Below are 14,582 nucleotides of genomic sequence, written 5' to 3'. Positions count from 1 at the left end.
CTGGTTGGGTGAAGATTCAGGGTGAAGGTTCGACCAGTTGGTTACCCCTGAGAAACTCAAGCTCAGAAGTTGTTTGGTCCATTTGTATTGTATGTATTTTTCAAAAAGTTATTCTTAAATATTTGTTCAAAAATCTTGAAAATGTTTGATTATCTTTAAGATATTTATTTATATAAGTTTATAATTTAATTATTTTCTAATTTAATTTAAAGGGCTATTTAAAATGAGGAAATAAAAGTTTTTAAGAGTTTATTATTTATTATATTTCTGGCATCTGTTTCAAGAGAATTTTCGGATAAAACTCGACTATTTATCAATTTAAGTGAGCCAATCTAAACATAAAAGCTAACAATAAACTGACTGTCCCTTAAGCCTTACATTAACTAAACTAAAAGTTCATGAGGTTTTAGAAAATCAAATGTAGTTTTTTTTTCACCAAAGTATTTTAATATTTTATTTTTTATAATCCAAAATAAATAGCTGATTCAGAGCTAAATTCTTATAAAATAAATTATAAAAGGTAACAACTTTTTCTATTTTTATATTACATATACTTGACCAAAGCCTCTTTAAGTCATCACAGTCTTCTGAGGATGTGAACATTAAGACAGTCCAACCGCCGACGAAGAATAGGTAAACAAGAGTGTGTGGAAAGAAAAACAACTTGTCGGTCTCATTCTTCTTGGTCCTGTCAGCGTATCCTTGCACCGATGCCGAGTAATTCATTAACATTTAACTTGATTGACACACGAGCCGGGGGATGGTCCAGGATCCAGTATCTAGGATCCAGGATTTGAGTGTTTTTTGTTCCTGTGCGAGGCACGTATTTCGGTGGGGGTTGGCACGCACACGATTTGTTTATACAGTTATAATGCATAATGGCATCGGATTTGGCCTGGCCAGGATAGGCACGCCTACACCCAAACACTCAGCAGTGAGGTTGTTATTTTGTTAATTTAATAAGAGGAAAGACGACAACAGGTGCTGCACCCCATCCTTCGGAATCCTGTTCCGAAATGAAGTCACGTCGCAGGCATAAATCAATTGCCATGAGCAGGCATTTGTGCCGCTCAAATTGCACGATTGCATAGGTAAGGGAGTCCTTGCTGAAGGATATTCGTGGTCGGAGGAGTGGCCCTCCGCCAGCTGCAAGCTCGCAAATTGAGCCCAGGCTATGAAAGTGTAACGAGTCTTAATTCGTTTGCCAAGTGCCGCCGAGCAGCCCACAAATCCTGATAACCATCCGATAAGCCACTCCCCTCGATGACTTAAAATATGTTCGCAGGACTGATGGCAAATCAAATACCCAGCTGGGACTCCCAAGTGGCAGTGGGGGGTTTCATTTAATAGGAAAGTACTTCAAGTCGGAGGAGTCTGCCACTACTAAACAAAAATCGAAGCTACTTGATACTTTTAAATGACTTAAGCTTATAATATTAAATGCACTAACACTTCAAATTGCTCTGCTGTTCCTGACATTTTAAATTTTATTTTAACAACAATCTTGTTCGATTCTGAGTAAAATCTATCATTATTTTTTGAATGTCAAGAACTTTTTTTGTATTTTTCTGCATTTTTTTAGAGTGTTGATATAGAAAACAGTGTTTTATATGTATTATATTTGCATTTGTTTTAAAATCTGTTAAAACATCAAAATATTATCCAAAGGGAAACTATTTTAAATTATCAACAAACTTTAGTTAACCCTTTTTCTCTGTGTGTTCAACATCGTCAACATCTATGAATTCAAATTAATTCAGGAAAATAGTAGCTAAGCCGTTTCAACAAGCTTTGACAGCTTCAAGTTTTCCTGCAAATGAGTGGCCTGAATGGAAAATTAGGAGAAAATTCACTTTGTCAAATTCAAGAGAACAAAGGGAACAGAGGCCCACGAAGGACATCATGGATTGATTATCTCCAACACGAATCCTTCCTTCCTTGACACTTCCGCTGCAGTTACAAATTGATGAAAATTACAAATGGAGCGTGCTGAAAAAGAAAGGGCCGCCTGAAAACTTTTGATGTCCTGCCGGGCACAGTGGGTGGTTATTGCGCCGCCCACTTGCCAGGCTCTTAATGGACAGGTGTAAACCATAAGGGCCCCCTCGGAGCTGTTTCCTTTCACTTGTTGCTTTATTGGGTTTACATACAATAGCGAGACACTCAAACGGACGGCGAGTGGACCGGTCACCACTGGAAAATGGTCAACATGGCGCGGAGCAGCTCCGGGATGTCCCAGCCATTTTTGCGAAGGGTGCGTAATGGCACTATCACATCGCTCTTCTTCTGCAAGTTAATTGGAATGAGAATAAGTTAACAAAGGAATCATTATACATCATGAATATACATCTTTAATCTATCATAAATGTGAAAAGTAAGAACAACTAATTTGATTTATATGTGCAACATTCTTTTTGAGAAATTGGTACAATATATCCGAAAAAAATTATAATATTATATGTAATACTTATTATACTTTATTCCCTGATAGTGGTGTTGAATATAATTCATTTAACGATATTCAAGTAATAGTTTAAATTTTATACAGAAATAAAATTAGAATGACTTTACCATTAAATGAGAATCAATTTTTTCGAGGAGCAATTTGAATTACAATTTTAAACATACGAGAAATAGCTACAATTCATATTAACACTTAAAAACTTATTTAAAGTAAAATAAAGTAATTCAATGAAATATACCAAAAAATAGTTGTTTTACTTTTACATTTTTTTGCAAGTCCTTAAAGCACTTACAAAATTTTAGACATTATTTAAGTCGGTTGGATAAGTACAAATGCGAAATAAAATGTGATCTACTTACTACATTGGCTTTCAGAGTGGCCTGGAACTCCTGGGAAACCACTGCCTTAGTGAAATTGCCAAAATTAGTCTGATTAAACCGAGACCATGCCACATAGTTATGGACAGCCTGGTGCGGCATTAAATTCAGCAGATCGTTCACGAAGGTGTGGCACTTGACAGCCTTGCAATTGCATTTTTTAGCTGGATTCTGAACCGGCAGGATTATGCAGTAGAATATCTCAGCCACGGTGGTAATATCCGCGGTATCCACACTGGCTGCATTGAGTTGCTTAAGAACGGTTTGGTAGGCAGAAGTATTTGTCAGCTGCTGGGTCACGGCCACGAAGCCCGAGGTATTATAGAATCGCATGGCACGCCGGAATTTCTTGTCACAATTATAATGCACATCGATCAGTTCTCGCAGGGCCACCTGATCGATCAGACCGCGAATGTGCTGGAAATTGGCACATAGACTACTATCATCGTCCCGAGTGCCACCGCCATTATTAGGATTGTCTGGATTGTCTGGATTCTCTGGATTCTCTGGACACTCCGAGTCCTCAAGCTCCTCAAGTTCATCTGGATCGGCAAACGTGTGGCTGGCAAGGATGGCCAGAGATGCGGCTAGCAGGACCAAAGTCTTAAGGTCCATCATCTTGCAGCTAGCCAAGATTCGATTTCACTGTGGCTGGAACCGGCGGCTCAGCACCCGCTTTTATGGCCCCCTCATCGGCGGCAGAATTAATTACATACATTTCCTCTTTCCTCGGACACTTCGCTTATCGGCCAGCAATTAGCGGAATTCGTCCAAACAACTTTCTGCTTATCAGCCATCTTCCCACCACATGCAGTGCAAAACTCTTGGCAAAAGATTCAAAACACTGCTAATCATTAGTCACAAGCGCCGAGATAGGAACAGACACTAGAAAAACTTGTGTTCTTGCATTTGTTTCTTACATGTTTTAACCATTTTTTATCTTGCTTTCTACAAAGGAAAAGTACTGTCAGACATTAAATCAAGTCGCATGTCTTTGGCAGGAAAAATATGCTTATTTGAATTTAGAAGTGTTCTACAATTGAAGAGTTGTAGAGTGCTTAAAAAGTAAGAAAAATTAAAATTGGTTTTTGTTTTGCATGTGTTTTTACGTGTTTATTATTATTTTAAGAGTGCAAAACTGAATATCATCACGTTCTTTTCTGTTTTTTTGACTACTTATTTTAAATAAATCTTTCTGGTTTAGATTTAATAATATTTTAAATGTTATTATTATAAGCTAAAGAAATTCACGATCTTCACAATCTTATAAGATTTCAAAATATTATAAATATTATTATTATAAGTAGATGATATTCAGTTTTGCCCTTTTAATATAATTTTGTCTATTAGATTTTGAGTTTTTAAAATGTCCGTATATCATTCGCTCTTTATACTATTGCAATAGTTAATCCAAGTGAAACTCTATTATTCCGCCTCTATAAACTATATTATTATTTAGGTTCAAATCATTAATTATATAATTTGCTATAATATTATTTATGAACTCAATACTTTTCACAGTGCAATTTGATTTGGGTGGTGAGAAGGCGTATAATTCGTGAATATGCCTTATAATCTCTGTGTTGCGCGCTTCATTAATTGCTAATTATAGTTGAATCCCCACACATCCCCTGCAGTTACAAAAGCCCTGTGACTTATGCACCTGATGCTCCTCGTTTGTGTGCATATGATTATGTGAAAACGGTTGGTGCGGAATTTGCGGGGAGGGGAAAGATAATCACTCATTAATTCCTTCTGACAAACGATGGGAAATGTGAGGACACTGTGCCCAGCCAGTTCGTCCATGGAAGGGCAACATTTATACGGAGGACAAACGCCGGACCCCAGAGTGCAAATCACTTTCAGTGAGAGATCAGAAGTGCTTGTTTGTCGAGGGGTTTCCAGGCTTCAACTTGATTCATGGCCTTCTGTTTGCCCAACATTTCAAGCAGAGGATATTCCCTTGCAGTCCAAGCTCGGTTGAAATTTTACAGCACTTTTTGCAGGATTCAATGGGCCGCATGAAATTTTTGCAAATTCAGACTAAAAAAAAGAAATCCTTTGTAATAATATTAACAATCATGCGCTTCACTGCGCACATTTATCTTTTTCACAATTGTCATGAGTTTCTGGGCCTTCTAGATATCTCTTCCGCTTTCATGACAAACAAATGTAGCAAATATTTGCCAACCAATGGAGCGGAAATAGTTTCATTCACGTTTTTTTTTTCTTTGCTTAGTTTTCATGTTTACGCCTTTTTCGTGATACTCGCACTCTATTGCAAATTTAGAAACATGAGAAAAATACAAATGGCAGAGACAATATTAAAAAATAAAACAAATTGTTTCAATTTTCCTGCAGTTAAACTTCGTTCCACTTAAGCGTAATCGACGATTTATTTCATGGGATAAAGTAGTTGGCAGAGCAAGTATGAAAATCGATTTAGCAGTTGGCAGCTTAAATGAAGCAAATAAACTGCATGCAGGGTGAAAACTTTTGCCAAAAGGTAGAGTTCAGAAATGCTTACAAAGCGACCAACTATTTGGGGAGCCAAATGGGGAAATGGGTACACGTGGCAGATGGTTGATAGTTTTATCTTAACTATCTGGTCGCTATTTAATTGTGGTTTTTACAGCGTTTCATTGCAGATGCTGTGCGTTGACATTTAATTAATTTTGGCGGCTAATAAATTGTCATCAGCAAAGCAAACCGCAATCATTGTAGGCCACTTTTTACATTCACCCTGATATGCGGTGTAATCACAGTGCTGAACCACAAAAGCAAGAAAATTCGTATGGCATATGTAGGACAGTGCCACATGTGTATGGCCAACCATTTTCATTTCCCCCGATAATTTACTCAATTAGAGCTGAACTTGAAGGCTTTGCGGCATTTACGAGAATCGCTTTATTATTGCACTTAAGAGCGCTCCAAATGCTGCTCTGGTGACACAACCACACAGCTAATTTAGTTAGCTGATAAAACTAAACTGAGCTGATCATCTTAGTATAGAAAGGATGAGGGGCTGTGGAGCGTAAGTTGAACAGCTAACTTACTTCGATAAACAGGCTTAATTAGCGACCAAAGCTGAAAGCCAACAGACTGCCAACTGGAGCTGGCACTAGGCGCATTATTTCGCAGGACCCAGCACACACACTCACCCTGCCACGCACACAAATACACTTAAAGCCAGTGGCAGCAGGGCTAAAAACACAATCAAATATAATACAGTGGCTGAAACCAGAAAAACCTAAGAGCTAACCACAGGAAACCCTCCCACCAGGAATCAAAACGGAAAGTCCTTTGAAGCAATGTAAATGCTGATACATGTGAATTGCCCAGAACAAAAATATTTTGGAATAAGTTATAAAAATTCTAATAAATGAGAAATTTAAATTGCATTCTATAAAATTTATTTATTTTGTGTTTTAGAACATTACTTATACGCAGTGTTGCTCTGTGAATGTTTATCTGTGAAAACATTTAATTTATAAGCACCGAAAATTATTTCAATTTTATTGATAACAGAAAGACTTATTATTTTAAAATTTTGACTTTGAAAGATAACTATTTTTTCTTATTGCAAGTTTTTTATTAATTATTCTCTGACTTAAGATTAAGAAAATAGTCGAAAAGAAATTAATTAAACTGATTTGGTTCCATACTTGAAATGAATAAATAAATACCTAAAATATAATATTTATTGAAAATTCGGGAGCCCATTAATATTTATAAAAATAAAATCACTTAAGTTTTTCCACTAAAAGAATTTCTATAACTATCCTAATAGTTTTATTTGTAGTTAAATAAATAATTTGCTCCACTGTAAGCATGGGGTGGTTGAAAAGCTTCGTCGGCTGTCCGACTTAATTATGTGCAAGCAACAATGATATTTATATTATCAGCCAGTCAATGTCAAACGTCAGCACCGCCCACTGACCAGCAGCTGGACTCGTCCTTACTGCCCAACCACTCCCCAGCACACAGGATTACCATTAAGTCCGAAGACAAAGACGTCGACCAAGGTACCAGGATATCGCTTGGGGTCGACATGGGGGAAGGGGGCTTTTAATAGCTCCTACATGCCAACCGATATGCCTTCCTACAGGCCATAACCCGAAATTATATTCATGCACACATGGCTCCCCAGAGTCGGGCAGAGTGGGAAAGCGAGTTGAATTGGTGGCCCAAAAATAAATGCAGATTCATGAATGCCCAGTCAGCAGACAAATGATGTGCTGGGCAAAATCAGCGAACTCGAAAATTCCAAGAGGCCCCCCAATCGAGAGACCTTGGCCCCTCAAAACTTAAAGCGTGCCGCTTTAATTCGTTTCGTTCCATTCTATCCCCAAACCTGTTGCAGGCAATCCAATTTTTATTTGCGCCCTCAATTTTTCTTTCTTTATTCCTTTTTTTTTTGCAGAGCACTCTCGAATCGCATCGAATTTGGATGGAAAACAAAAGGTTGTCCGCCCATTGTTTTGCAGGTAAACAATTAAAAATGGCAAATGGCTCTGCGGGGGCGAGGATAAAGGACCCCGGTTCCCGATGACGGAGGACAACCAAATGGGGCGAATAGAAGGTGCCAGCAGAGGCACAATGCCAGAGTGTTGGCATCCAACAACAGCACAAAAATGGCTCACACTCATGTGGCAGTGACATCTCACAATTTTTATGACAGCTCACCGAGTGGCGGTGAAATAGGTATAGAAAAATGGGGCATATAGACAACGTGTGCTGAAATTATCCCAATTATATTCAACAATCAGTTGATACTCTTCCCAAAAATGTTTCACTAATTGGACAACCACAAAACTGAAATTCTAGTTTCCGCACACTGTATTTCTATCAAATGGATGCAAATATCTGGCAAATCAAATGTAATTGACTTTGAAAATCAATAAAATACAACGAAATATTGCTTGCATGTGACTTCAAACAAAGCGCGCAATTTAATAAATGTTCATATGCTAAAATGCAATTTAAAGTTTAAAACGATGTTTATAGTTATTCAACTACATCAGTCCACATGGTTGCACAAATATTCAGTCAAAAAAAAACAGTTTAAAAATAAAAGAAGAAGTATGTATAATTAAATAAATAAAACTCCCTTTTTTACTTTAAAGACCTCACAACCCATAAAAAAATGCTTGAATAAATTTTGACGTTTAAAAAACACAAAGTGTATTGTAATAAAGCTTTTAAAATCATGTAGAAATCTTATGCAAAATCTAGTTTACATATTTTTCTTGCTTTTTCCCTGATGTCCCAAAATTCAGAATACTTTGCTAATGATTTCAGGGTATAGATAGAGCATAGATATGAGCAAAACAAAAAAAATGGAAAAACAAAGTCAAGCAGGAGTTTGTCTAGACAAATTGTGCGCTTATGCCTGCCACACACAAGCAAAACCCAAAGGCGAGTAAAGGATCCTTGAGCTGAGGGGCCGTACATTTATCTTTATGTGGGGTTTATCTCTTTAATGGCAGCCATATTTGCTCTGCCTGCGTTCTCATTTCAGCCAAGGTACCTGAAACTCCGAATTGGCAACATGAGTTGGCAACAACATCATCTGCGTGGGGCAAAAAGTAATTTGCAGGCAAATTATGATAAATAGACTTCTGACGAACCCGCCGCACCCAACTCAATTTTAGCTAGGAAAATTTCCACAAACAGGAACTCCATTTCGTAAATTATTTAGCATTATTGTGTAAGTTTTAAGGCTTCTGCAGCAAATTACTCTTCTTCAATTGCAATTTCGGTCAATGCGGATTTTTAGGAAATTTATGACCAAGCAATTGCCTTTCAATTGCACTTTTGCGGCACTTATTAAATTAAATGACATTCAAATGGTTTTGCATGCGTCCCCATGCTTGAGCTTTTGCACCATAAATAACTCCTGGGGATGTTGAAATTTGAGACTAGTTTTTTCGAGGTAATACGTTTAGAGACCCAAGACATTGGCCGGGCAGCTCAATTAAAATGACACTAAATTGCATTTGGATTGCCTTGTCGTGGCTCGGTCTCAACCCATCCCGAGGCCTTACTTTACTGGGATAGCCTTTTCGCACAAATACCACTGAAAATAAATTACGTTTTTTTTTACTAATATAAAAATATTTTCTTCAGCTGCTAGTTCAATAATGCCACCCAATAACATAGGTAAAATACTACTGTTTTGGAGCTTATAAAAAATATAGTAAAATATATTTTTAAAAAACAGCAGTTCATTTCAATTGTGTGATATGCCTTGCTTTATTTTAACATATAGATTTTGGAATCCTGAGTAACAGATTCGGTTAGTTAATGGACTCTAAAGTTCCTTTTTTTATTATCTTAAAGATAATTATAAAAATAAAAATAATTTATTTATATAATTCCAAAGGAATTGGTAAATATTAAAATTATATTAAGTCACAACTCAACTAAAATAGTTTAAAAGAGTAATTTTTTGTTAAACACTTTTAACATTTGATTACTCTTTTTGTTCAAGCAATCAACGCTCAAATACATTATAAACAAATTCTATTATATTAAAACTAGATCTGAACTAGAAGAACAACCTAGTTACTCGAAACAATTATATAACATCGTTTTTTGAAAATACCGACATTTGTTTTGTTCAGTGAACTTAACCAAAGGCAAGAGCAGCTGTCTATGCATTCGGGATTTGAGCTTGGGACATGGACGAGGACACTCAACTCGAACGAGTTGCCCGCAGCGCCATCATCTTCAGCCCCAGAAGCTCCGGATCCTGTCTCCACTTCAGACTTCGTCCTTTTCCTTCGTCCTGGCATCCTGCGTGTCTGTGCATTCGCCGTTGTGGTATTTTCCATGTCGCTGCATTGCTTTCAGCATCTGGCTGGCGACCAACTTTCAAGTCAGACCGACATCTTGGCATTTAAGGAATTTCTAGGAATAAATTTGCCTTGTCTGTTTGCCTTTAACGCAGCCTGAAGTCCTTGCAATTGCCGTGCGCCATTGGCAAATGGTGATTTCTTGTTCATTTAATTAATTGACAACATGACATACAACTTTTTTTGTTTGACAAATACTTTATACTCAAATCGAAACGAAATTTAATTTAGCAAAAATAAATAAGGGGAAAACAAAACCAATTTCCCCGAGGAAAGCACTTTGATTTCGAATGGTGATGAAAATTCAATTTCGGGTTATCTTGATCCCCAATTGCTAACAAAATATGCGATAATGCGAATAATGTTGTGGAGAGGTTGCGACAATTGTGGCTGAATAAATTGTACGTGCCAAAATGCACAGAAATACTCTTGATTGTTTTCAGATAATACATTTAAAAAATTGATATATATACTTTCCATCTAGTAGATCTAGCCATGACCGTCAATAAACATTTCATAGATCTGCCCTAAAAAACCATTTGGTCAATTTATATTAAACTCTGAAAAAATCGGTTTTTAAATAAAGTAAAAAGTTGATTTTTTATAATTTTAATAACCAAATTTTCTCTAATCCAATCTGATATTCTATGGTATAGATAGAGTATAAAACCATTTTATAGAATAGAACAGGTGAATTGAGCTTAAGTAACTAATGCATTTTTCTTATCAAAATTCGATTTATATTTTTTGTTTTTTAGCTTAAAATTTATCCGCTTAACGGCTTTCTTTCATGCAAATGTATTTCAAATTTAATGTATAAGGCAAAAATATTGTATTAAAAATTGTGTTTACTTTTCTAATACCATTAATGCCTCAGATTTTACTTTAAAACGACCCATTTTAATCTAAAAATCCGATTAAAACCTATTTAAATTTCGATTTGTGCAATTGAATTTAATATTCGTGTTTTATCCGTGTAGCCGTACGAGTGGGAGTGCCCAAATACAGCTTGCACATGATGTATTTGCTGTGCAGGTCAGTGGAAGTTCAAGCTGAATCTCTAACAATGCCAACTAGTTGCCACCAACACAGATACTCACACACACAGGCGCACGGACGCCATAAAGTATGCATCAAAAGCGTGAACGTACTGAGGCCCCAAGCCGAGGCGCTTGATAAATATTCAAAATTCGATGGCAACGGATGGGATATGGGAATATGGGGATGTATGATGTTGGATGCAGGATGCAGGAACAAAGGGGAACTCTTACACACACACACTCACACTCACCTCACACAGATAGACAAACGCTCCTTCGTTTGCATACTTGATTTGTGTGTATGTGCCAGCAATTTATGTGGCATTGAGAACTTTAGTAGATTTGACATTCTAACGCTCGCCGACAAAATATACTCGCATGTATACATATATGGATTTGTCGGTGTGGAGAGGGTCGTAAATATGCCAGCACGACGTGTAATTCGATTTATATGCATGGTCCATATAAAAATATGGCTCTAGACCCCGTTTGACATCGGCAATTGACGCCTAACTAACTGCATATGTATTGGCGGAATTAAAAACAAACATGAATCTGCATATATAAACTGGGATCAAATTGTCAACGGTTAGTAAGTCCGAGGGCTTTAAAATATGTGCGATGAATGGCAAAAAGTACTGCGATAATAGATTTTATGCCAAACATATATATTTTCACAGTAAAATAGAGGAAGGGATTTGCCTGGTTCTACACATTAATTCAATTTAATTAATATTGCAATTTTAAACCGTAAACCGAATTAAGAAAAAACTGGAAGCGAGATAGTACAATATAATTTATTTTGTAAAATGATTTATATTTATATTTTAAAGCAAAAGCATTTTAAAACTCGTTTATCTTGGCATAATAACTCAATAAATTTGTGGTTTTAAGAATTTTGGAGTTTTATTTAAGCCACAAGACAAAAGTGTTCTGAGGTAGACAACATTAAATAATGATCGATTGGCATTTAAATGAATCTTAAAAACATTTGTTATCAATACATTACTCTACGTTATGCAATTAAATAGTATGTATATCATACTAACAATGAAATATTATATAATGGGCATTAAATAACGAGGGGGAAATCGCAATTTGGAAATGTGAAATACTAAACCATATTGTGGTAGGACAACCACACACACACACACACACCCACACATCTACACTCTTTCTTAGAATCACTGTACTTAAACGATAAAGTTAACTGTAAATATAACTGTAAGCCGTAAATATAATATAGTCATCACTCTCTAGCATTTACTTTAACTTAAGATATAAAATGTATACAGATATTCGTCCTGCTCTCACGAATGAGCGGGCAGAAGAGAGAACGTGGTCTGTGCGATTCACTCTGCGTTTAGCTGTGCAAGAAGCCGGTCATACAAAATAAAGAGAATAATATAAAACTACAAGCTATTCGGAGTACAACTCATTCTGTCACAATATCAGAAGTGGTTCTTACTCACAATGCCTGACACAGATTTAAATCAATTCACGGTTGTTCAGTTGAAGACTTGGCTGAGTGCGCTCGGGCTACAAACCTCGGGCCCAAAAGCGGAATTGATGGCGCGTCTGCAGACCCTCTCACCGGAGATACGTGGTGATCCACCAAATAAGCCATCAATTCAGGGTGAGCAACAGCCAGAAAACCGTCGGAATATAGAAAAGGAGATTACGTAATGGTCAAGAATTTCGATAGCACAGCGGGTGTATCTAGAAAACTAATTCCAAAGAACAAAGGACCCTATGTAATTTCGAAAGTATTAAGAAACGACAGATTCTTGTTGAGGGATGTAGAAGGATTTCAGGTATCACGCAACCCTTACCAAGGGGTTTGGAGCATTAACAACATTAAGCATTGGATAAAAAAAAAAAAAAAAAAATGATAACAGTGCGTATTCGCATAAAAAAAAAGTAAACCTATTGTGAAGTATATTTAAGCTAAAAATTCGAATAATTTTAATCTAAAAAAAAAAAAAAAAAAAAACGGTATTATATTTATAACCTATAATTGTACAATTATAAAACTATTGTAAATTTTCACGGTGATCAGGAGATCATTCGGTCAGGATGGCCGAGTTGTGGTAGGACAACCACACACACACACACACACCCACACATCTACACTCTTTCTTAGAATCACTGTACTTAAACGATAAAGTTAACTGTAAATATAACTGTAAGCCGTAAATATAATATAGTCATCACTCTCTAGCATTTACTTTAACTTAAGATATAAAATGTATACAGATATTCGTCCTGCTCTCACGAATGAGCGGGCAGAAGAGAGAACGTGGTCTGTGCGATTCACTCTGCGTTTAGCTGTGCAAGAAGCCGGTCATACAAAATAAAGAGAATAATATAAAACTACAAGCTATTCGGAGTACAACTCATTCTGTCACAATATTTAGCCCCAATCAATAATAGAATATTGCCTGTTACAATTAGCAGGAATTCAGAAGAGAGTTAACCATCAAAGTCAGAGGATGCTAATGGATAATTTTACACATGAACCTATTGGATGGAATGGCGGGCACCTGAATGAAGTGAGCAATTTGCTCGGACATCAGAGTTATCGGTTAGCCAAAATTGTGCGGGCAAAGGCCTGCGGCAGAGTACCATACCTTAGATTTATATATATATATAACCAGAGTCCTTGTGTTGCTGTCTTACCTTGATTACATTGATGCATTTCTACATCATTAAACCGTCTAAACACCATTAGCAACAGCCAAGATGTTGAGGTATGTTTGTGAGAGTGTAGGTGTAAGTCAAGGATATCTGCCAGGCATCTTAACACACACACTTACGCACACACACACACACACACACAGCCTGGGGCTCTGCGTGTGTGAACATCGCTTCCGGTTGAGTGCACCTACACAGATACAGAGGAGTGTGGTGCGGAGCCAACTCATTTGGCATTCCCTTAATGGTAAATCAATGGGCTGACTGAACCACAACCTATGTCCTATCCCCCAATGCCCCAGGAAGTCCAGCTGGCTATATAGGACCAAGATCAGGACCGACTAAACGCGTTGATGACACTTGAATGAGTTTTGGTGTCTTTTGTCGTTGGTTTTTTGCCGTCGTCTCACGCTAAATTGCACCTATTATTTATACATAAGGATTCAACTGACCATAAGTTATGTATATTAGCTAATCGCTAAAGTTGCTTTTGGTGCTTTATGAACTTGCCAGCCTTGACTTCCCACCACTTTGCCAACTGATGACCACATTTACCCATTCAATTTAACCTTCCGATGTGCAATCAATTCAAAGTTTCCGCATTTTGAGGGGGCACACAAGATTCTATTATTGGATTCAGTATTTGCTTGGCAGCTCGGAGCGTTTATTGATTTCATATCAATTAGACTGACAAACACTCAAAGACTTTATTTTAAGGAAGAGTTCTTTATTAAAATACTTATATTTAAATAAAAAGGAAAACGAGTTGTCATATTTTTTAAGCCTGTGGTATATTCATTTTCTTCCTTAGATATGAAAAAGTTTTAAAATGGGGAAAGCCTTTAATCTTAAAAACGCCAGTAAGGCTCACCTATAATTACAAAAAAAATCCATTAACAAATTCGGTGCCGAAAATGTTATTAATCTGTAACGCACGTTCATCTTAGACCCCCCGACAAGGGTTAATAAAAATACCAGGTCACGCTTCTGGGGCAAACTTAATGCTAAAGCATTAGGAGCTGGCGAAGCCAATACAATTGTAACCCTTGGCATTGTTATGAGGGCATTAAATTCCAATTACACGTTAAGTTGCCTCGTTAATGGCCAAGTTAATGCACTTGCATTGCCGTTAGCCCGATGATTCGCCACT

General features: G+C 36.9%; 1 protein-coding gene across 1 annotated transcript; it reads right to left on the bottom strand.

The window, feature by feature from the left end:
* Positions 1 to 2,114: 2,114 nt before the first annotated feature.
* Positions 2,115 to 3,481, bottom strand: LOC108043756. The gene is made up of 2 exons (XM_017122562.2): positions 2,824 to 3,481; positions 2,115 to 2,286 (listed from the first exon to the last, which is right to left on the bottom strand). Exons 1-2 carry the CDS (start codon positions 3,457 to 3,459, stop codon positions 2,188 to 2,190), a joined length of 735 nt encoding a protein of 244 aa, XP_016978051.2. The 5' UTR covers positions 3,460 to 3,481; the 3' UTR covers positions 2,115 to 2,187.
* Positions 3,482 to 14,582: the final 11,101 nt, after the last annotated feature.

The sequence above is a fragment of the Drosophila rhopaloa genome, unplaced genomic scaffold (assembly GCF_018152115.1).
Source record: "Drosophila rhopaloa isolate 14029-0021.01 unplaced genomic scaffold, ASM1815211v1 contig_115, whole genome shotgun sequence".
Lineage (NCBI taxonomy): Eukaryota > Metazoa > Arthropoda > Insecta > Diptera > Drosophilidae > Drosophila > Drosophila rhopaloa.
This window is presented reverse-complemented; position numbering and strand designations above follow the sequence as displayed.